General features: G+C 35.9%; 5 protein-coding genes and 1 pseudogene across 7 annotated transcripts; 3 read left to right on the forward strand and 3 right to left on the reverse strand.

Annotated features, from left to right (window-relative positions):
- Positions 1 to 1,750: 1,750 nt before the first annotated feature.
- LOC104763671 (type I inositol polyphosphate 5-phosphatase 5) lies at positions 1,751 to 4,927 on the forward strand. Its single transcript, XM_087500154.1, has 10 exons — positions 1,751 to 1,991; positions 2,125 to 2,236; positions 2,362 to 2,439; positions 2,726 to 2,813; positions 2,904 to 3,008; positions 3,113 to 3,710; positions 3,797 to 3,990; positions 4,074 to 4,182; positions 4,276 to 4,424; positions 4,538 to 4,927. Exons 1-10 carry the CDS (start codon positions 1,929 to 1,931, stop codon positions 4,752 to 4,754), a joined length of 1,713 nt encoding a protein of 570 aa, XP_087356280.1. The 5' UTR covers positions 1,751 to 1,928; the 3' UTR covers positions 4,755 to 4,927.
- On the reverse strand, positions 4,770 to 6,508 carry LOC104762676 (ETHYLENE INSENSITIVE 3-like 5 protein pseudogene; annotated as a pseudogene). Its single transcript, XR_015589416.1, has one exon. The product of XR_015589416.1 is annotated as an ETHYLENE INSENSITIVE 3-like 5 protein pseudogene (transcript).
- A 735-nt stretch (positions 6,509 to 7,243) lies between these two features.
- LOC104762678 (acyl-coenzyme A oxidase 2, peroxisomal) lies at positions 7,244 to 10,912 on the reverse strand. The gene is made up of 7 exons (XM_010486012.3): positions 9,811 to 10,912; positions 9,397 to 9,512; positions 8,424 to 9,304; positions 8,164 to 8,343; positions 7,910 to 8,076; positions 7,696 to 7,819; positions 7,244 to 7,598 (listed from the first exon to the last, which is right to left on the reverse strand). Exons 1-7 carry the CDS (start codon positions 10,269 to 10,271, stop codon positions 7,443 to 7,445), a joined length of 2,085 nt encoding a protein of 694 aa, XP_010484314.1. The 5' UTR covers positions 10,272 to 10,912; the 3' UTR covers positions 7,244 to 7,442.
- LOC104762679 (uncharacterized) lies at positions 10,375 to 12,568 on the forward strand. The gene is made up of 5 exons (XM_010486013.3): positions 10,375 to 10,803; positions 11,089 to 11,704; positions 11,810 to 11,863; positions 11,952 to 12,133; positions 12,247 to 12,568. The coding sequence occupies exons 2-5, from the start codon at positions 11,089 to 11,091 to the stop codon at positions 12,337 to 12,339; spliced, it is 945 nt and encodes a 314-aa protein (XP_010484315.2). The 5' UTR covers positions 10,375 to 10,803; the 3' UTR covers positions 12,340 to 12,568.
- Positions 12,569 to 14,220: 1,652 nt separating this feature from the next.
- On the forward strand, positions 14,221 to 15,452 carry LOC147923169 (ethylene-responsive transcription factor ERF057-like). Its single transcript, XM_087499074.1, has one exon. The coding sequence runs from the start codon at positions 14,306 to 14,308 to the stop codon at positions 15,176 to 15,178; it is 873 nt and encodes a 290-aa protein (XP_087355200.1). The 5' UTR covers positions 14,221 to 14,305; the 3' UTR covers positions 15,179 to 15,452.
- Positions 15,453 to 16,267: 815 nt separating this feature from the next.
- Positions 16,268 to 19,123, reverse strand: LOC147923170 (putative trehalose-phosphate phosphatase J). Of its 2 annotated transcripts, XM_087499783.1 has the most exons (11): positions 18,550 to 19,123; positions 18,304 to 18,444; positions 18,134 to 18,205; positions 17,941 to 18,036; positions 17,792 to 17,848; positions 17,586 to 17,687; positions 17,418 to 17,495; positions 17,243 to 17,312; positions 17,067 to 17,137; positions 16,858 to 16,950; positions 16,268 to 16,724 (listed from the first exon to the last, which is right to left on the reverse strand). In XM_087499783.1, exons 1-11 carry the CDS (start codon positions 18,826 to 18,828, stop codon positions 16,674 to 16,676), a joined length of 1,110 nt encoding a protein of 369 aa, XP_087355909.1. In that variant the 5' UTR covers positions 18,829 to 19,123; the 3' UTR covers positions 16,268 to 16,673. The 2 variants fall into 2 exon arrangements, with proteins under 2 accessions (XP_087355909.1, XP_087355910.1); XM_087499784.1 differs by lacking the exon at positions 16,858 to 16,950 and having other exon boundaries at positions 18,550 to 19,094.
- Between the last annotated feature and the right edge of the window lie 303 nt (positions 19,124 to 19,426).

The following is a 19,426-nucleotide window of genomic DNA, read 5'->3' on the forward strand; positions in this document are numbered from 1 at the left end:
AAGAAATATACGTAATATTTGTCGGTTCTTCTTAATAGTTACAAAAAGAAACATAACTAAATTAAATCATTAATACAAAATCTTACTTACGTATATGATTGAGTATTAAATACTTCATATATATAGCTAACTTTTCTGTCAAAATGTAGACAGCTAACTTTTATTTTACCCCAAGCTTTATTGACTAATATTGGTTTTTGAAAAAGTATGTAAATTTTAACGATCCAACAAACTTTAATAGTATATATCTATATATATATATATATTTTTAGAGACATTTAGCAAATAAATCCTGTAGTTGGAACTTATTTACAAGCATGCCATTAGCATCCATTATAAATTTATTTTTCATTTAATTTATTAATATTAACTTTCAATTTTTGGAAACAAGATTTCTCATCCTAATAAAATTTCCAAAACAATAGGAACCACTCCCTTTAACATTAAATATTAAGTTTATAATAAATTTAATTAATATTAAGTTTTCAATTTTATAAAACAATATTTTCTCCATAGAAACATTTTCTAAACAAATTATCTACATACATCTTGTGTCCATTTTAATAACCTTAAAACAATGTGGAATTCATGTCAATCCCAACAAATAACTGTTAACAACTTTTATTTGCATTTCACAACAAAACTATATATACTAAAGTTAACTGATTCTTTATATATAAAACATACAAAACTACAATACAAAATTATCCTGTACATATATCTAAACAATTTAAAATAATAAAAATACTACTATCTCTTAATCAAAAAAAAACACAGTATATTCCTTCTATAAATTACTACTTATTTAATTGTATGTTATACACTTATACAATAATATAAAACAATAAACCTCTAACAAAATACTTTCTAATTTCTATATTAACTAATATATCTATATTTGTAAAGTTGTACTTTAAAAAAATACAAATTAAACATTAGTTATATATAATTAATCTATAAAACAAATTATATCTCTTTATGAAAAAATAGTACCGATGTACGGCGGGTGAATATCTAATTATTTTATTAATTTATTTAATTCTAAGTTTCTAACACGAATTATAAAAATCCTAGTACATCTGTAAGCATACTGTTGATTGATATTAAAACCTCCGAACTCCGAAGGAGCTGGCGCCATAATCTGATATTTTCAAACCCACTTAGAAAATTCGTTTTTATTTTTATTTTAATTAATTCGTTTGTTTTATCCCCTATTATCTTTTGCCATCAAAAATACAAGAAATCATTAGCACCCCTTCTGTTGATTAATTAATTAAGTAAGACTAATCGTATTTAACTTAACAATACTAGTAAAAACCAGTGTTCAAGAAAGCGGTCTAGGCGGCCGCTTAGGCGCCGTCTAGGCGCTAGGCGCTCAGCAGACGCCTAGATGACCGCCTAACCCGCTTAAAATTACATACATTTTATTTTAATATTTATTTTTGATTTTTAAATTACATATAATTAAATTATTATGTTTTATATCTATATACGTAATTATAAACATTTATATGTTGTTAATATAACTTAAATAAATGTATTTTTCTTACCGTTGTTTATATTTTTTTTTATTTTTATAACATATATTTTAATATAATTATATATATAATGTTTTATGTTGTAAACGCCTAAACCGCCTAAAACCGTCTAGGCCCCGACTAAGCGTTCTAGGCGCTAGGCGTTGGGTCACCGCCCAGATACCGCCTAACACTGGTAAAAACAAATTATGCTCAATAAAGGTGGAAAAAATAAATCAAACCCTATAAACAAAATTAGAAAAAAAAAAAAGAAACAATACTAGTGTCCTTCTCCGCACGATTTTCCAAGATGTATTAACACACACAGATTAATGTTTTAAGTAAAAGTATTTTAAATAATAACTTCTCTCTCTTTCCAATTTATAATTTGTGTTAAGAAGATATTGATGAATGAGTTCCAATAAAGAAGATAGCGACTCTGAGAACAGCCTCCGAAGCGAGATTAAGAAGAAGGTTCTCTCTCTTTCTCCTTCAATTATTATTATTTTTTTTAGATATAGATTTTGATTCTCTGGGAAAATGTCACGACGTGAAACCCATTAATTCTTTCGATTAATTAAATTTTTACAACATTCCTTTGTTTTAGTCAATTCTTCCTAAGATTTTCGGATCAAGACGATTTTGTAAAGAAGAAGAAGATGCGTCTAATTATATGAACAACAGAGGAATTAATGATGATCAAGACAACAACAACAATGGTAAATAATATCTTCTTTAACCGATTTACGTACATCACAAGAAAACAAAAATCATTCGATTCGTTTTTTTTTATATATATATATCAAATAATGGAAGTTGGATCATTATTCATGCCTTTTGATAGATTTGGAACGACGAATGGCTTCTCGGAAGAAATCGGTTCTTGACAACACTTCTCCAATGATTTGGAAGACTGCTTCTGGTATAATTCTGATCATCTTTTTCAATGTGTGGTTAGGAATTATTTGAGATTTTGTTGGTAACCTACCGATAAAATTTGACAAGTTTTCACATGATTACGATAGCGATGTCTAAATCGTACTACATTGTCAAATACTTTTTTGGATTTTTTTTTTTTTTTCCTTCTTGGACTCGTACGTCTCTTCGTCAAGGTCTTTAATCTAATTTAGGGTTTTCTTGACCCCTTGTTTTATTTCTAAGCAATGTAACTTTAGGGTCTTCTTTTTTATTCCCCTTAAATTTGTTAGAGAGGAAGTCAAGTCCTGGAATTGAAGGCTTGAATCTATCGAGTTTCGATAGGCCTATGGCTCCAACTACAGAGATTCGTGAACTCAGGTTTGATATCTAATCTAATCTATCTCTCTGTGTTTTTTTTTTCGTTTTTTTGGTTTCAGATTCAAAACTCTCTGTTTTATGAAATCTCAGGGTGTTTCTAGCTACGTGGAACGTAGGAGGAAGAACACCAAACAATGATCTTAACCTAGAAGACTTCTTACTCGTTGAAGGCACAGCTGACTTATATATCTGTGGGTATGATATGAATAAAATTTGAAACTTATTTGGGGTTCATCATGGGTCTTAATAAAGTGTTTCAGTCTTTATAACGATTCTTGTATTGTTTTTTTCATTATCAGGTTTCAAGAGATTGTTCCTCTAAGTGCAGGAAACGTTTTAGTGGTTGAAGATAACGAGCCTGCAGCTAAATGGTTAGCTCTTATAAGTCAAGCTTTAAACAAACCGAGACAAGACTCTGTTTATTCAAACGCAGCTTTCTCTGCTTCAAGAACGACTTCTTGCAGTAGTAGCTGTGGTAATGAAGAATCAAGAACACCTAGTAGTCTCAGTTTCTTTCAAAGACCGAATCTTAAAGTCTTGAGCAGAAACTTTCGTGTCGATTCAAGTCTTTTGAAGACTTGTAACTGTCCGGTTAGTGATAATACTACTTCGGTTGGTTGGGAAGCTACGAGATCGAAAAAGTTTAGTGATCCTATGACAGATAACAGTAACAACAATGCCGAGGCTGAGAATTTTAGGGTTCATGAGAATTTCTTGTTTGATGATGTTCCTGCGACTACGAAGATGCCAGGACAAATGAGTTATCGGTTGATTGCGAGTAAACAAATGGTTGGTTTGTTTTTGTCTGTTTGGGCTAGAAAAGAGTTGATTCCACATATCTCTCATCTTAGACTTGATTCTGTTGGAAGAGGAATCATGGGTCGCTTAGGGAACAAGGTAAAACAACTTTTTTAATCGATATATAAATCAAAGATTCTGACACAAGCAAAAAAAATCTGAATTTTTCTGTTTTGTTTTCGCAGGGATGTATTGCTATCAGCATGTCATTGCACCAAACAAGCTTTTGCTTTGTGTGTAGTCATTTGGCATCTGGTGAGAAAGAAGGTGATGAGCTGAGAAGAAACGCAGATGTAGCTGAGATTCTTAAACATACTCAATTCCCTAAACTCACCAAGAACCCTATTTGTCGCGCACCCGAAAGAATCATTGATCATGAGTATGTTTCCTTGAAGTCATTATCATTCTCTCTCTATACAAGCTAATAAAAACCGCTAAAAGAATATGTTTTGGAATTTGCAGCCGAGTACTTTGGCTTGGAGACTTGAATTACAGAGTTGCTTTAACCTATGAAGAGACAAGAGTATTACTAGAAGACAATGATTGGGACACTCTTCTTGAGAGAGACCAGGTTTTGTATATATTATAAAAATGTTCTTCAAGTCTTTTGAATTCTTAATCCATTTCCCTGTTTATTAACTTCTCTGATCTTCAAATGATTCAGCTAAACATGGAAAGAGGAGCAGGAAGAGTCTTCTCAGGATTTCAAGAAGGTCAAATATTTTTTGCTCCAACCTATAAGTACTCTCAGAACTCAGATGCTTATGCTGGAGAAATGACCAAGTCCAAGAAAAAACGCCGCACTCCTGCTTGGTATATTATCCAAAGTTCTAATCCTAAAACACTAAACCATGTTTATTGTGGTGTTGTTTGGTTCATAAAAAGATCTGTTTTTGTGTGTGTTTTGAATTTTGGAATGTTTGCAGGTGTGATCGGATTCTGTGGAGAGGTGAAGGCATAGAACAGCTTTCATATATTCGTGGCGAATCGAGGTTTTCGGATCATAGACCGGTTTGCGCGATCTTTGCAGTAGAAGTTGATGTGAAGAGTCTGAACAAAGGTAGATTCAGGAAAGGTTATTCTTGTGCGGGTGCAAGATTGGTTGAAGATTGCATTCCACAAAGGCATAGTTTTTATGACTAATATTTGTTACAATTCTTTTTGAAAATGAAAAAAAAAAAAAAAAAAAAGGGTTTTATTTCTTGATTGTATAGCTTTGGATCATCAACAAAACAACAACAAAAATTTCTCTGTTTTTTGAATACATTGTAACAACTAGAGAATATATATATTCCAAAGTTGAGATGTTTTCAATCTTGAGACATGTAAACATCTTTGTCTTCACAACCCATGTCCCATAATGAGAAATTTTCCCTGTTCATGGTCTGATTCGAATCAGAATGATCTGGTAATTGGTTCAAATCCACTGCGGTACTTGTTTGATCTTCAAAACCTTGATCAGAACAGTTTAAGTCATGTAACCTCTCGAACCAGAGATAGTCTAGCCAGTTTCCATCTTGATTATGATAATCTCTTGTGTCCTCTGCTCTCGAGCTGGCGCTATAATCATCGTCACTCGTAGTCATTGACCGAACAAACCCGTCCGAGCCACCGCTACTATGGTTCATCGGTTCTTGATTTCCGTAGAGACACTCGATCTCGTGACCTGTCCTCAAGTTCTTGTCCACGAATCCTAAACTCACATCACTCGAAGGACAACTCGAGTTTTGGCAAGTGTATACATTAGATAACATTGCCTCTTGTTGTTCCACAAACTCACCTTTTCTCTTGTTACCGAACGGTTCTTGATCGGCAAGAAAACAAGCATTTGGCGACCATTCTTGATCAGTCCTTTTGTCTTTCCTCAATGACACCGCCGGTTCTTGATCTTGCGCTACAAGAAAACAGGGGTTAAGTGGCGATTCTTTATCGAAACAAGTGAATCCTGAAGGTTCTTGATCTCTATCCTTGTCCTCGTCATCTGAGATTGTGAGGCGTTTGAGACGAGCTTCTTCTTGGTTCAACACACGAGACCAAGTATCAGTCTCTTTAGCCATCATCTTATCTTGCAAACACTTGGACTGTCTCGCGAGCCGTCTCACTCTTTCCAAATTCGGGGACATGTGTTTAATCACAGCAGCTAAAACGCTCACTTTCCAAGCTTTTCTAAGGTCGTGCGGTTTCCGATACGGTGGGGGACCGTGCTCAAACGCCGCAGCTCCTTGCTCTCCCCACCATAACTCCGTCCCGTTAGGCCACCACGGTGGAGCCAAACCTTTTTCCAACGGAAACCGCCGCTGCGGGGGCACGCAATGTTGCATCAAAGCTGATAACAAGGACCCTAACGTCGTGTCTTGTAGCTCGTGAAGCATGTGGATATACGAATTCGGGTCTAGAGATTCGTTTGACGAGATTAATTGAGCAGCCGCTAACGTCAAATAATCAGAAACAGCGTTTGGAGCGGTTTGATCGAACTGAACGTTTTCTTTCCACCAACGTCTTAAACTGTCTGAAGAACCGGTAACCGGTTTACCTTTTTCCGGCACGATTCCGTAAACGAAACCTTGAGCTTTGCAAACTTCCATAATCTTCATCATGTACTTCAACACCGAATCTTGAGAACGAGCCATTTTCTTGCGGCGTGAACCTTCTGCTCGGCGCACGATAGCGGAGGAGGAGACAGGGGAGGATGACGACGGCGAAGAGATGTTGTGATTGTCTCTCTTTTGTTGTTTGAGCTTACACATGAGGTTTCGATCTTTCCACATGCGTTTCTTGAGATCGTCGTAGCTGATGTCTTCACCGAAACGATCAAACTCGCCTTCGTCTTCTTCGAAATCATCGTCATCTTCGTCTTGAATTGGACTAAGTGGTTCTAAATCTTGGACCTCCACCATTTTTAGTGTTTTTGAGAGTATAGTTTTACTATAGTTATTAGCTATATATGATTCGTAAAGAGAAATGATCCCTTGCGATTGCTCGACTTTATGTTATATATACGTGATTGATATTGACTTTATTGGCGGTTAAGTTACATGTATAGATCATGATCTTGTGTCATATATCGTAATTGTTTTGATATTTTGCTTTTAAATAAGAAAGATATATAATTAAGTCTATTTATATGAAAAAGAGCTTGGAGGAGGTGTGCATGTTGGGAGAGGGACGTGTCGAGATCTGCTCGTCTTGTCTGGAACTATAATTGCATGTCCTAAGAAAGCAAAATGAAATAAAGTAATGTTTTGTTTTCGGCTCAATATAAAATAATGTTTTCATGTGGTCAAGAGTTTACCTTGGGGAATTAACAATGGGTTGTAACCTAAAATTCCGCTTGTGAATAAACTCTTTTTACATCACTAGCTAGGATAGTCATCCGACAGTTTGACATTTATTAAAGAACAATATGATGTCAGTTTGAAAAATTTTGAATGTTAAAGGATGGTTTTAATTGATGACAGTTCTAGAGGTTTGGATGTTTGTGAAGGATTTGAGGGATTACATGACCTCTGCAATTACGCCCCCACCACGTTTTACCCACGCCTTTATGATATAAAACTCGGTGAAAACATCAATTTGGAGCTTATGTAAGTTCATTACATTTGAAGGTCAATTCGTAAAACTTACACATGTAGTAGTCATAAACGTGGCTTTTTCTGACATTTTTATTACTTTGTTTTTTTTTGTTCTCCTGTGGAAACAACAACAACCAATAAAAAATACGCATACAAAAGGACCGCAGATTCTTGTCTATCCCGTATAAATTGTTTTCTCTTCTTTGCTTTGAATCAAAAGATCATCATTTCGATGATATATTATTTGTTCTTCACATTTTTAGAATCCAACTACTTGAGTATACTGTGAGTAAGCATCGGATTGCATAGCAATTGGTGCTCTAGTAACATGATCAGGAAGCTCGAACGCATCCACTAGTTCCTTGGCCACATTCCTTACTTGGAAACTCAAATACTCTGTCAGTTTATGAATTGCCTGCAAACAAGAACAAGATTTATGTTTTAAACCATTGTTAATCGAGAAATAATAAGTCACCGATACAATTTGTGGATTGTTATATAACAAAACAAACCTTAGCTTTGTTAGGCGCCACATAATCAACATTACGGTACGTTCCTATATCTTTCCAGATTCGGTCCAATGCGTAAAGATCACAGGCTAGTTTCAGAGCAGCTCTTGCACTTGGGTCCGGACAGCTGAAGAAAGTACACAGGTTTGTAATAAGAGATTTACAAAACTTGATTTCTGAAAATTTTATTAAGGAAAGGTTTTGGTGTGATCCTTACTTTTTAACAGCTTCGATGAACTTGGCGAGAATGACTGATTCAATGTGAGATTCTGCAAGTGTCAAGAGATGATTCAAGCATCTGTTCCACGCACCGAAACCACCGAGAGTCTTTGAGTGCTTCTGCAATCTCGCTGCCACATTTTGTAGCAATCGCGATGTTCGATACTGAGGAGGCAAATGTAAAGAAAACAATTGTAATAAATGAAGACAGTGAGAGTCAGAGAGATTATATATGAGTAAACACTAACTCACCCGGAAAGCATCTAGTTGGAACTTTGGATCTCTTAGATGATCTTCACCTTCCCAACGTGCTGTAACAGGATTTGGCTGAGACAAATAAGTGTTCATTGATTCTCTCAAGTAGCTCCATGTAGCTGTCAACGTCCCGCCTTGGAACTTTTCTTTATAACGCTTCAATAAATCAGCAGCCACCTGAAAGGAAATAAACAAAACTATGAGCATGATTATATTTTCAAAAGAAGTGAAACGTTTCTTAAAAAGAGTGAAAGGACCTGTTGAAGAAGCACTGTGTTGTCTCCTTCAAATGTCTGGAAAATGTCATGATCATTTCTCAAGCTTCCAAATCGATTAACAGCTGCGTAACCATGTCCTCCACACGCTTCTCTGCAAACCGAGAGTGACTTGGCGGTGTAAGACGTTACATATGATTTGAGCCCAGCAGAGAGTGCATGGACATCAGCAACCAATTGCTCATCGTGAGTCTTCTTCATCTCTGAATATTTCTCCACGAGATATACAGTTGCAAAATGGTATGCATAGGTCGAGGCTAACATCGGCATGAGCTTGTGTTGTTGAGACTGGTAATCGAGAATACTGACCTCAGGTTGCTTTGGAGGACCAAATTGTTGTCTTAGAAGGGAATAACGAATAGCAATCGTTGCAGAGATTTTAAGGACGCCAACAGATGCATATGCAAGGCCAACTCGACCACCAACAAGCTCACCGAGTGTTGCCCCAAATCTTTTATTGATTGTTGGCAAACTACTTGTATATTTGCCATCTCGGGAGACATCTCCAAAACGATTGAGAAGATTATCTCGGGGTATTCTCACAGAACGGAACCTCAACGCACCGTTATCTACTCCATTAAGTCCCACTTTATGTCCACAATCTTGGATTTCAACACCAGGGAGAGTCTGGTGTGTTTTCATATCCCTTATGGGAACAATGAAGGCGTGCACACCCATATCCGAAACTCCTTTGGAATCATGAGTTGGAAGAATAAGCCTGGCAAAAACAGTGGCAAACTTCCCATGAACAGCAGCATTTCCAATCCACCATTTGATAGCTCCATCATTAGGTGTATCAATTACAAATTCGTCTTTAAGTGGATCAAATGTGGCTGTGGTCTGAAGACCTTGAACATTGGACCCTTGAGTAAACAAAAGAAAGATACTTAGTACAGGGTCATGACACTGAGACAGAGTATTAGATGCTGAGGAAACATTAGTCATCATCACTCACCATGGTGAAGTTCAGTCATGGCAAAGCAACCGGTGTAGTCGAGATTGTCAATGCCATCAAAATACTTGTCTCTATGCTTCTTGGTTCCCAAATTGAGCACAGATCCTCCCCAAAGACTGCAAATGTACATGTATAGAAAAATCAAACGCAGACTACGAGTCCCATATGTAAAACTCTTATGATACAAAACAAGATCAAACTTTTCCATCGAGAAGGACACCACAAAACAAAATCTTTAAATCTCTAAATTACTCATTCGCAGTAGGAAAAGTTAAAAGCTTTCAACTTTAAAGTTGATAGTGAAGCTATAAAAGTACTAATGACAAAACAAAAAGCTCAAATCTTGATATCTCCAAATCCAATGACGAAACAAGAAAAAGCCAAGCTCTATTCAAAATATTCAAATTCACTAACCTGTATTGAACGCCCATCTTAATCCCAAAGGACATATCAACACTTCCAACAGCTTCCATAATCGCGAAATACTTCTCCGGATCATCAGCGACATACCTAAACGGCCTAATCCCAGCATCTCTAACAAGCCCTAGCAGCTGATTCATACACAGCTCCCGATGATCGTCCTTGGAGATCTCGATCGGCGTCTGCAAATCGGGGCGGGAATTGAAAAAGTCGAAAACTTTCTCCTGTATATCCATATGTTTCCCCCTCATGTACAGCGACAAAGCTTCCCCGTTGACTTCCAACTTCTTCGACGACCTCGACGAACACCTCTCCGCCTGCACCAACGGTAGCGGCGGCGCAGTCACGTCGGGAGAAATGTGCGAAGACAATCTTTGGATCCTCCTCATCGCAACTAGGTCGGAAGAAGATTCCTCCTCCGCCCACGGATTCATCATCCCTCGCCGCGATTCCATTAAACAAAAACTTAAGTCTTGATGATGAAAGTTTTCACCTTTTCTCTTTGGATTACGAACGGAGAGAAGTGTAATGCTTTTACGACAAGGAAGATGACGTGGACACGTAGTTATCAAGATGACGTGGAGATATATTAGTGGATAGAGTTTTGGCTGGTTCTGGTGTGCTTTTCGAGGTGATCCTTCCTTTCCTGTCTGATAAGATTTTTTGACTTGACGTGGCACAACGAAGACTAAAAAAACCTGGGCTTTTGTTGTGATAAGCCCAGTGGGTTTAGATTAGTTTTGGCCCATTAAAAGAGTGCGGGACCGCGCGTGACTCCTCTCTTCCCCCCCCCCCCCCCCCCGCTCCGAGTCCGACGCCCAAATTCGAAACGCAAAATCTTAGATCGGGGAAATCTTAAGATTAGTTCCCGCCTCAACAACCTCAAAAATAAACCCTAATTCTTCTCTCTCTCTCTACTCACACGTCTGTGACTTTTTTATATTCTTCTTCTTTTCTCAGCCAACGACGGATGCCAACATTTCATTGGTTAGTAACCCAGAACTCAATTTGATTTTGTCCTTTGTTGATTTTTAGGGTTCTTCATTTCTCAAATGTACGAATCGCTTCGGTTTCTTGCGTCCTCTTAGTTTACGATTCCGAATTTAAGAGGGTTTTGCTTAATTTCTTATTTTGGGTGTTAATTGAACTTGTTAGGGTTTTCTTGATTTAAAAAAAAAAAAAAAAAAAAAACTTCTTGTAAAAGTTTCGATTTTGGCTTCTTGTTTGAAAATGATAAGTTTTTTGTTTTGTGGTGTGGGTGAATTTGTAAAGATGACTGGAGATAGGTGCAGCTTAGTAGTGCCCAAGGAAACACGTCGTCCATTGTGTGATATGACTAATGTTCCAAGCAAGAGAGGGCTTTCGTCGCTTCTTGGTGATTTGCTTCTGAAATCTGGTGGTGATGATTCTGGTAAGAACCTTGTTGCTCGCGAAGGCTCCGGGGTTAAGTTTTCCAAGAGGTTGTGTTTAGTTGTTGACGACTTGGTCAAGGAGAGTACTAGGACTTGTACTGATACCATTCAAGGCTCTTCTTCTGATGATAATAAGAATCTCCATGTCAAAGAATCTCAGGGTGAAACCAATGCCGTTGATATGGCTGTTGAACCTTCTAAAGGTGGTAATGATGCTGTTAAGGAGATGTCTGACAAGGACTCGACTATGACTGTTTGTGCCAGTCAGACTGATGCTGTTACTGGTGAAGACTTAGCCATGACTGTGTTAAGTAGCAGCAATAGCAAAGAGGCGGGTTTGTTGTTGTCTAATTCTCAGAGCATCAAATCGTTTAGTATGAACAGATGTTCCAATGTTGACGGTATGGGATGTGTTAATCATAATATGGAAGCTAACGACGAGCTGAAATCTTGCTCTTGTTCTTTTTGCCTGAAAGGTTTGTCTGATTCTGTAGTGTTGTTTTTTTTGTTTATGATATCTTTATTGTTGTTATCAATAATATGATCTAACTTAGTTTTCTGGATGTGATGAATGTTTTCAGCTGCATATATCTGGTCAGATCTTCACTACCAGGATATCAAAGGTCGATTATCAGGTAAGTGTTAAAATCACACTGCAAAACTCTGATTCGAATAACATTGGTAAATAAGATGTGTGGTCATATAAATCGATTTTTAACGCAGTGCTGAAGAAGAGCCAGAAAGAAGCTAGTGGCTTGATCCGAAGGAATAGTAAAGGAAAGGCAGCGGATCCTTATGGATCTGAAAACTCCAATCACTCCACAAACACAGAAAATGTAATGGGTCAATGGACATCTCTGTTTCTTAACATGGAAGGCATCTTGGCTCGTGAAAGCAACCACCTTGTAAGTTCCTCAGAGCCTCTATTGGATTTTTCAGAACGTAACTTGAAAAAGTTTCTATTTTACTGAAACTTGGTTCTCTGTTTTGATGTCCGTTGTTATTTGATAACATGCAGCATAATAGCTTTGTAGCCATGAAAGAGTTAAGAGAGAATTGCAAGATTGATTTGGAGAGAGCGACGAAAACAACTCAACACAACAACAGTTAGGTACTGATTGTTCTTTACTGGTTTGAATGTTGTAAGACTCTTGTAACCTTATTCCTTATATTTCAAGCATCTCATGTATGTATTATAACTTCTATTGTCATCATTGTGATGTTGCATCTACGTTTAGTGTTAGACTCACTTGATTCTTCTAGCAAATTGTATCTGTCCTTTGAGAATAGGTACAATATTGACCTCTGTGTTTGCATGTATGTCTATTCGACTTCTCATCCTTTTGTTTGCTGCTAATGTCCCTTACACACTACTTTTTGGGTTTATTATTATCTAATATGAAGGTTATTATTAATCAAAGTTTTCTTATATGTATTGTTGGAATTCCAAGTAAAATAAGAGGTAGCACCACAATATGTACTGATAATCAATAGAGGTCCACGGAATCATAATAAATATATTGATTAGCTACCTAATCATGTTTATTAGATTAGCAATGAAGTAATTAAGAATAGGGAGTATTGATTTGTTTCTGCTTTGACATGCAAAAGGTCAACTATTTAACATTATTTTGAAAAAAAGTTGGCTGTATAGTCAACGAATTAGCGGTTTCACCTCGAATTATTCTTCTTTCTTTAGTTTTTTGTTTTTCTTAATTCTGTTTAGAATGCTCATATGCATTTTATCAACTTTTTAAGTGTTGATACAACATCACACACTATTATAATAAATATAAAAATTTAGGTCGATTTTACGGTTTTTGTTTAAAATTCTCACACTATTAAATTTAGTGTGTAAACTGTCTTTCAATTTGTGAAAGATTCTTACAATTTAAAACGTTTGCAATAGTCAACATATGATTCAAATAGCTGCAAAAACAAAAACCGTAATTGATAAGTTTTGTATTCAGATTTATAGTCATGTCCCTGTTTCGTTCCAAAAGCTTAAAGCTTTGTGAATACTGATTAGCCAGCCGTTTTGGCTTACATGCTTGTGTTTGTAAACAAAGCTACTAATACAAAATGAGGTTGGTATAAAAATATCTTCAAAAAGCCAAGAGAAAAAACCAAAAAAAAAACAAAAAAGTAGAGAAGATTCACGAGAAGCAACCCAAGTCCCATGCTTTTCCTGAAGCTAACAAAAGCTCATTAAAAAATATCTAAACTTATACTATTATAGAGACATTGACCAAAAAAATTCTTATATAATATAGTTTGACATTGAACCTCATTTCCTTTGTTAAAACTAAGAGCCATACTTTCTTTTATACTATGTTATCTTATATTTAAAATTCCAATATAGTTATTTATTTAAAATGTCTAATTTCTAAAGTAATGAATCATCTTTGTCGGTTTTTAAATAACAAAAAAAGACTAAAGAAGGGAAGGAAGAGGAACCGAAGAAGTTGTTGTGCTAAAATTAAGAGTGAAGGTACCTTCCGTAGTTTACAAGTCTAATCCACGTAGGACACTACGTGCATACACGTCTACGTTGGCACTTTTTGATTTCACACTCAATGCTGATTGGTTCCAATCCTATATCATGTTACCTTTCATGATTTTATCCTACTTTACACATCTCCCTTTTCATAATTAGGATTATAAACAAAATAAAACCCTCAAAAATTCAATATCTAACATGTTGATTACAGTCATAATTTCAAATTCAGATCCTTCTTGTTTCTTTCTTCAACTTGAATGAGTACTATGTACACTTGTAAAAAGGTGTAAAAATTTATATTTTTGCCCTGAGTAATTGAGACACCAATAAAACAGAAACGAATTAAGTAGACATAACAATTGTCAACGCGTTTATTTCATACTAATATTATTATTATTATAATGCGTCATTAACTTAACCACAGAAAAAAAACCCATGGCCGAAACGAACACACATATATAAGCCAAAGTTTATGGCGAAACTATCAAACTCAAGATCGTGAATATTTCAAATATAAACAAAAGAATCATATATCTCTGTTCCTCACTTCTTTTTTTCTATTGTTTCTGGTTAACAAATGGCAATAGCTTTAAACATGAATGGATACATAGACGAGTTCACAAAAGCTCTTGAACCATTCATGAAGGTAAGTTCATCTTCTTCTTCTTCTTCTACCTCTTCTTCAAACCCAAAAACCTTAACTCCTAACTTCATCCCTACTACTACTAATAATAACCAAGTCTTGCCGGTATCTAACCAACCCGGTCCGATTGGGCTAAACCAGCTCACTCCAACTCAAATCCTCCAAATTCAAACAGAGTTACATCTCCGGCACAACCACCAATCTCGTCGTCGCAGTGGTCATCTCCTCACCGCTAAACCAACCCCAATTAAAAAAACCAACGTGGCAACCAAACCGGTTAAGCTATACAGAGGCGTAAGACAAAGGCAATGGGGCAAATGGGTAGCTGAGATTCGCCTACCTAAAAACCGAACCCGGTTATGGCTCGGTACGTTCGAAACGGCTGAACAAGCTGCGTTAGCTTACGATCAAGCAGCACATAAGATCAGAGGAGACAACGCTCGTCTCAACTTCCCAAACATTGCTCTTCAAGGAGACTACTACAAACATACATTGTCTCCGTCTATCAAAGCAAAGATCGAATCCATCTGCAATAGCTCTGATCTTCTTCCTCTGCCTCAGCTCAAGAAACAGGCCAAAACAGAGGACGTGTTCTCTGGTTTTCATTATACGGGTACTAAACCGGAGAAAGAACCGGAATTTGATGATAAATTCGGATCCGGATTCTCGGGTTCTTCTCCTGAGTCGGATATAACGTTGTTGGATTTCTCAAGCGACTGTATGAAAGAAGATGAGAGTTTCTTGACGGGTTTGCACAAGTATCCTTCTTTGGAGATTGATTGGGACGCTTTAGAGAAACTCTTCTGAATCCATTCGAGCTTCTTAACTCTCGTTTGTTTATAAATTTGTTAGAAGATTATTATTTTCAGAGCTTTGTAATGGTTCTCCTCATGGAAGTTCTTGTTCTTGAACCTAACTCTGTTTCTCTTTGTTTTTAATGGGCCATTTATTGGGCTATATATATTTTAAGAGCCCAATATCTTTAATTAAAGTCGAATCCAATATAAACTTATGGACTTCTTTTTTATAATGGACTTGAATTATTTGAAGGGAAAAAACAAAATTCAATATATTTTCATAATTATTTGCTTAGTTGTTCTTGTTCTTTTTTTTTCCTTGTTAATTCAAGATAAAATTTCATAACGTATATCGAAAAGAAAAAAAGTCGAAATAACCTTATTATATTAAACGTTGAGAGTGACCAACAATAATCAAATTCCAAATGAAATCCTTTAATATGTCAAATTTAAAGAACTAATTAACCATCTTGGTTAGTTGAGAATGACAGGGAAATTGGTAAACAGTGACACGTGTCAAATAAATTGTGGCTCCCCATTGTTAAGGCATTCTCATTCACATGCATCACCATGTGCACATTAAATCATATACTACTACTACATAGGTTCATGATCCTTTTTTAAAAAATGAACATTATGAATGGTTGATTTCGAAGCGTGGACCGACATTTCCAACGTCGACACGTGTTAAGGATCTACGAGAAGTCCAACATGCATATATGCATGGTGAGGGACAAATGATAATGGACATGAAGTGGAACACGTACTTTAACATGTAAATTCTCATGCGGTGCAAGTAACTGACGAAAATTTTGTCCTTTCTTTGTTTTTTTCTCTTTGATTTAGAGAAATTGTACTTTAAAAGTCTTTAATTGTATATAAAATAAAAAAAAGATTTGGAAGTTGAAGAATTTGTCACGACTCGGTCTTTGTTCGCACAAAGTACTCTGAATCTTTTCATGTCGCGAAATAAAGTTACGGGCCTACCAAGGATATGTGTCTAGGTCTCACTAGTCGACAATCTACATCTTATTTAACTCGCGCATTGAATTTTTTTGTTAGTTATATATGTTGTTTAGAAATTGTGAAGAGGAATACGTACAAGAACTAAAATATGATTATATATTTCATAAAAATGATACACATTTGGCATTGTAGTTTTACAAAAGGTATCATCTATATATATACCCCCCTTCCCTTACAATAGCCTAACTTGAAAAGTAAAAAATTTGCCTTCAAGCAATAAAGATAGATGGCTATAAAAATATATAAATATATATCCCCAAGTTGATAAAAGTTCCCTGTTTTTCTTGTTCATATAATCTCTTTTTCTAAAAGAAAAGAATTATGATGAACAAGATCAACCTATATGAGGATCTTGTACAATGTTCCATCCATAGGTTAGGGATGTACATATTATCTATATATATATATGCACCTATGGTTACGATTATTATTTATTTAACTAAAAGACTACTAAATGTACTTCATTGCCCCTTCCACGTTTATTGCTGCGTTTGTTTCCACTCCACCAACCGTCTCAAGAAATCCATTACCTGTACATATTACAAGAAGGTCATTATAATTGCGTAACTCGTAGTATAAACATACGGTTTGATACATCTATTATTTTTAGGTTAACAATAAAAAAAATGTTTTGTTTTTGCATAATAGTACATAAGTGCTTGCCTCAGGTGGGTCTTGCAAAGAATACGACGCACTGGTGTCTTTTGGGAACTTGGAGACAAGAATGCCAAAGCCTTGTTCTCTCTCTCGTAGCAGCTAATTTAGTGTATGACATTTGGTTATATATATCGGGAGTATTATTCACAATAACTTCGAATACTTACAAATATATATATATATATATGTTTACAATTTTTATTTGAATTGTATACCTTAAATGCATCTTCATCGGTTTTGTCATCCCCAATGTAAATCGGAAATACTTCGTTAGAGTTTTCAAATCCTGAAACATATACAGAGAGTTCTAAATTTTAGAATTGAATATTCTAATTTTGAAAAAGGTACATTCATGCGCCATATATTGATTGTTGATGAAAAAGAGTCTCACCGAGTGACTCCAACAAAAACTCAAGAGCCTTGCCTTTGTCCCATTTAACCATAGGTCGGATTTCAAACACCTGTTTAAAGTACAAAAATTACTTTCCAAATCATATAACTAATATTATAAAACTAAGATACGTTAATCCAACATTCACCAACAAGAAGATGTCACGTCATAATACCTTTCGACCTTGAGAGAGTTTCAACGTCGGATATTTCTGTACCACCGACCGAACTTTTAAAGCCAGTTCGCTCCATTTCTGATTTTTAAGATCATCATTCACTGTATTAGTTTTGATTTCTTATAAACATACATTAATCGGATTTTTTCTACTTTTTTTTTCTCTTACCTTCTCGTCGACACAACGGAAGTGAACAGAAAGACAGAACTTGTTGTTCTCCACTTTGGCTCCTGCTGTTGGTTTGGTTTTCTCCACTAATTGCTTATAAACCTGAAGAAAAAAATACTTAATTAAATTAGTAAGTTCTAAGAGATTAAAAACACACAGGGAGATGCAGAATAAACAACAATTAATAATAACACAAATTTAATTACCTCATCGATCATGGGAAGAAAGTCTCCGGCTGGTTGGTATAGAACAGATGGTTTATCCTAAAAAACAAAGGTAACTTTTGATTAAACAAAAAAAAAATGAAGGGAAATCAAGATTGAAGTTTAGTACTCATTTGTGTGTAAGAATCTACCTTATTGTATCTTGAGAAACCTTTAGTTGGCCCCTTAATGTCCATTCCATGGCTTCCAGCATAATACAGTTCTGCTAGCTTCACAAAGCTGTAAACCTACAAAAATTAAATAAAAAACATATGAAATTGTAATTGGTTCATTAACAAAATTTGTTACGAAAATGGGAAATAAAATTATTTATACAAAATGTACCTTGTCAATGCATCTACCAGTAACTATAGAAGTTGGAAAAGATTTAGCCATTTTTTTCACTGTTCTTCTCATCTGTGAAAAACACAACATAGATTAATAACTACAAAAAAAAATAGAGATTAGAACAAAACAAAAAAAAAAGGAATTTTTTCTTAATTAATTATAACAACCTTGCTAGACATGAAAGCTCTGTCTGGATCATCGACGATTGGAGAAAGAGTACCGTCATAATCAAGAAACATGACGATTTGTTTCCCTCTTGCAGCTTCGATGATACGTTCGAACATGTCTAGTGCTGATGGATGTCGTTTCTGGTAGGAATTAAATTAATACAAATAACACATATTTTAGAAATTTATGCAAGAAACGGAGTTTTTTTTGGGTACTGGAAAAAAAAAAAAAAAAGTGGAGCTTACGATCCAAGAATTGAGTTCTTCTTGTGCGGAGAGAGAAGGAAGTGATTTGAGATGGGTAGGAGAAGAAGCTCTCATGGAGTCAACCCAAGAGGTAAGTCTTTGACTTTGAGCTCCATTGATCTCAAGGTTTTTGAGGAGTTTTTTCTTGGAGATTGAGATGTAACCAGGAGCAGTCGGTGGCTTTTGAGCGGAAGGAGTAAAGACCGAGGAGTTGGACACTGCAGAGACAGTTATGATCCCTGTCTTTGCGTCTGATACGACGACGTTTTGGCTCACCATTTTTATAAAAACTATGAAACAGAGTAAAAGAAACAGGGGATTTCCAGAACAGAGGAGGTGAAGTGAGATTGAGTGTTCTTCTCGAAAAAAATCGAGAAATCTTGAATTGAGAAAGTCAGAGATTGAAGATGTATTTCTAAAGAGAAACGAGAGTTGTTGAGAAGAAATGAAGGAAGACGAAGTGAAATTGCTCTGTTCTTTTTTTTAGGAATCTGGTAAGTGTTTCTTGAAGTGTTCGAAGAGACGAGAGAAAGAGATAGTGTGGGAAAGATGCGAGGACCAAGAGGTGGGTTTTATAGAAGAAGCACAAGCCATCACAGAGTTAGAGTTAGAGTTAGCGAGAGAAAGTTTACAAGTGGGAGCCATGGGACCGAGGGTCTTATGTGGGGGACCTACAAAGCCGGCCCAGCTTGAGGCCTTGAGGGAGGAGGAGGTGGTGTGACTCTTCTCTTTGTCTTAATGGTCCCTTTACAATGCCACGTGTCCCCAATGCAAAGGAAGCACCCATCTTCACCTCTTTCGTCTACGTCGTATTCGTATAATATGTTTTTAATAAGCTCACGACGTCGAATCATATGATATAAAAATAAAACTGAAG

This window comes from Camelina sativa, chromosome 18 (assembly GCF_030686135.1).
Source record: "Camelina sativa cultivar CO46 ecotype springtype chromosome 18, ASM3068613v1".
Taxonomy (NCBI): Eukaryota; Viridiplantae; Streptophyta; class Magnoliopsida; order Brassicales; family Brassicaceae; genus Camelina; species Camelina sativa.

Bases quoted from the DNA above. Each gene is read 5' to 3' on its own strand.
- LOC104763671 (XM_087500154.1), top strand. From the start codon at position 1,929: ATGAGTTCCAATAAAGAAGATAGCGACTCTGAGAACAGCCTCCGAAGC. The intron at 1,992-2,124 runs GTTCTCTCTCTT...CCTTTGTTTTAG, and splicing joins GAAGCGAGATTAAGAAGAAG to TCAATTCTTCCTAAGATTTT. The intron at 2,440-2,725 runs GTATAATTCTGA...TAAATTTGTTAG, and splicing joins GATTTGGAAGACTGCTTCTG to AGAGGAAGTCAAGTCCTGGA.
- LOC147923170 (XM_087499783.1), bottom strand. From the start codon at position 18,828: ATGGTGAGCCAAAACGTCGTCGTATCAGACGCAAAGACAGGGATCATA. The intron at 18,206-18,303 runs GTTGTTATAATT...TGTTTTTCACAG, and splicing joins GAGCTTTCATGTCTAGCAAG to ATGAGAAGAACAGTGAAAAA. The intron at 16,951-17,066 runs GTATACAATTCA...ACACTAAATTAG, and splicing joins CCGATGAAGATGCATTTAAG to CTGCTACGAGAGAGAGAACA.
- LOC147923169 (XM_087499074.1), top strand. From the start codon at position 14,306: ATGGCAATAGCTTTAAACATGAATGGATACATAGACGAGTTCACAAAA.
- LOC104762678 (XM_010486012.3), bottom strand. From the start codon at position 10,271: ATGGAATCGCGGCGAGGGATGATGAATCCGTGGGCGGAGGAGGAATCT. The intron at 7,820-7,909 runs GTAAGGATCACA...TACTTTCTTCAG, and splicing joins TTCATCGAAGCTGTTAAAAA to CTGTCCGGACCCAAGTGCAA. The intron at 7,599-7,695 runs GTTTGTTTTGTT...TCTTGTTTGCAG, and splicing joins TGGCGCCTAACAAAGCTAAG to GCAATTCATAAACTGACAGA.
- LOC104762679 (XM_010486013.3), top strand. From the start codon at position 11,089: ATGACTGGAGATAGGTGCAGCTTAGTAGTGCCCAAGGAAACACGTCGT. The intron at 11,705-11,809 runs GTTTGTCTGATT...GAATGTTTTCAG, and splicing joins TTGTTCTTTTTGCCTGAAAG to CTGCATATATCTGGTCAGAT. The intron at 11,864-11,951 runs GTAAGTGTTAAA...TTTTTAACGCAG, and splicing joins TATCAAAGGTCGATTATCAG to TGCTGAAGAAGAGCCAGAAA.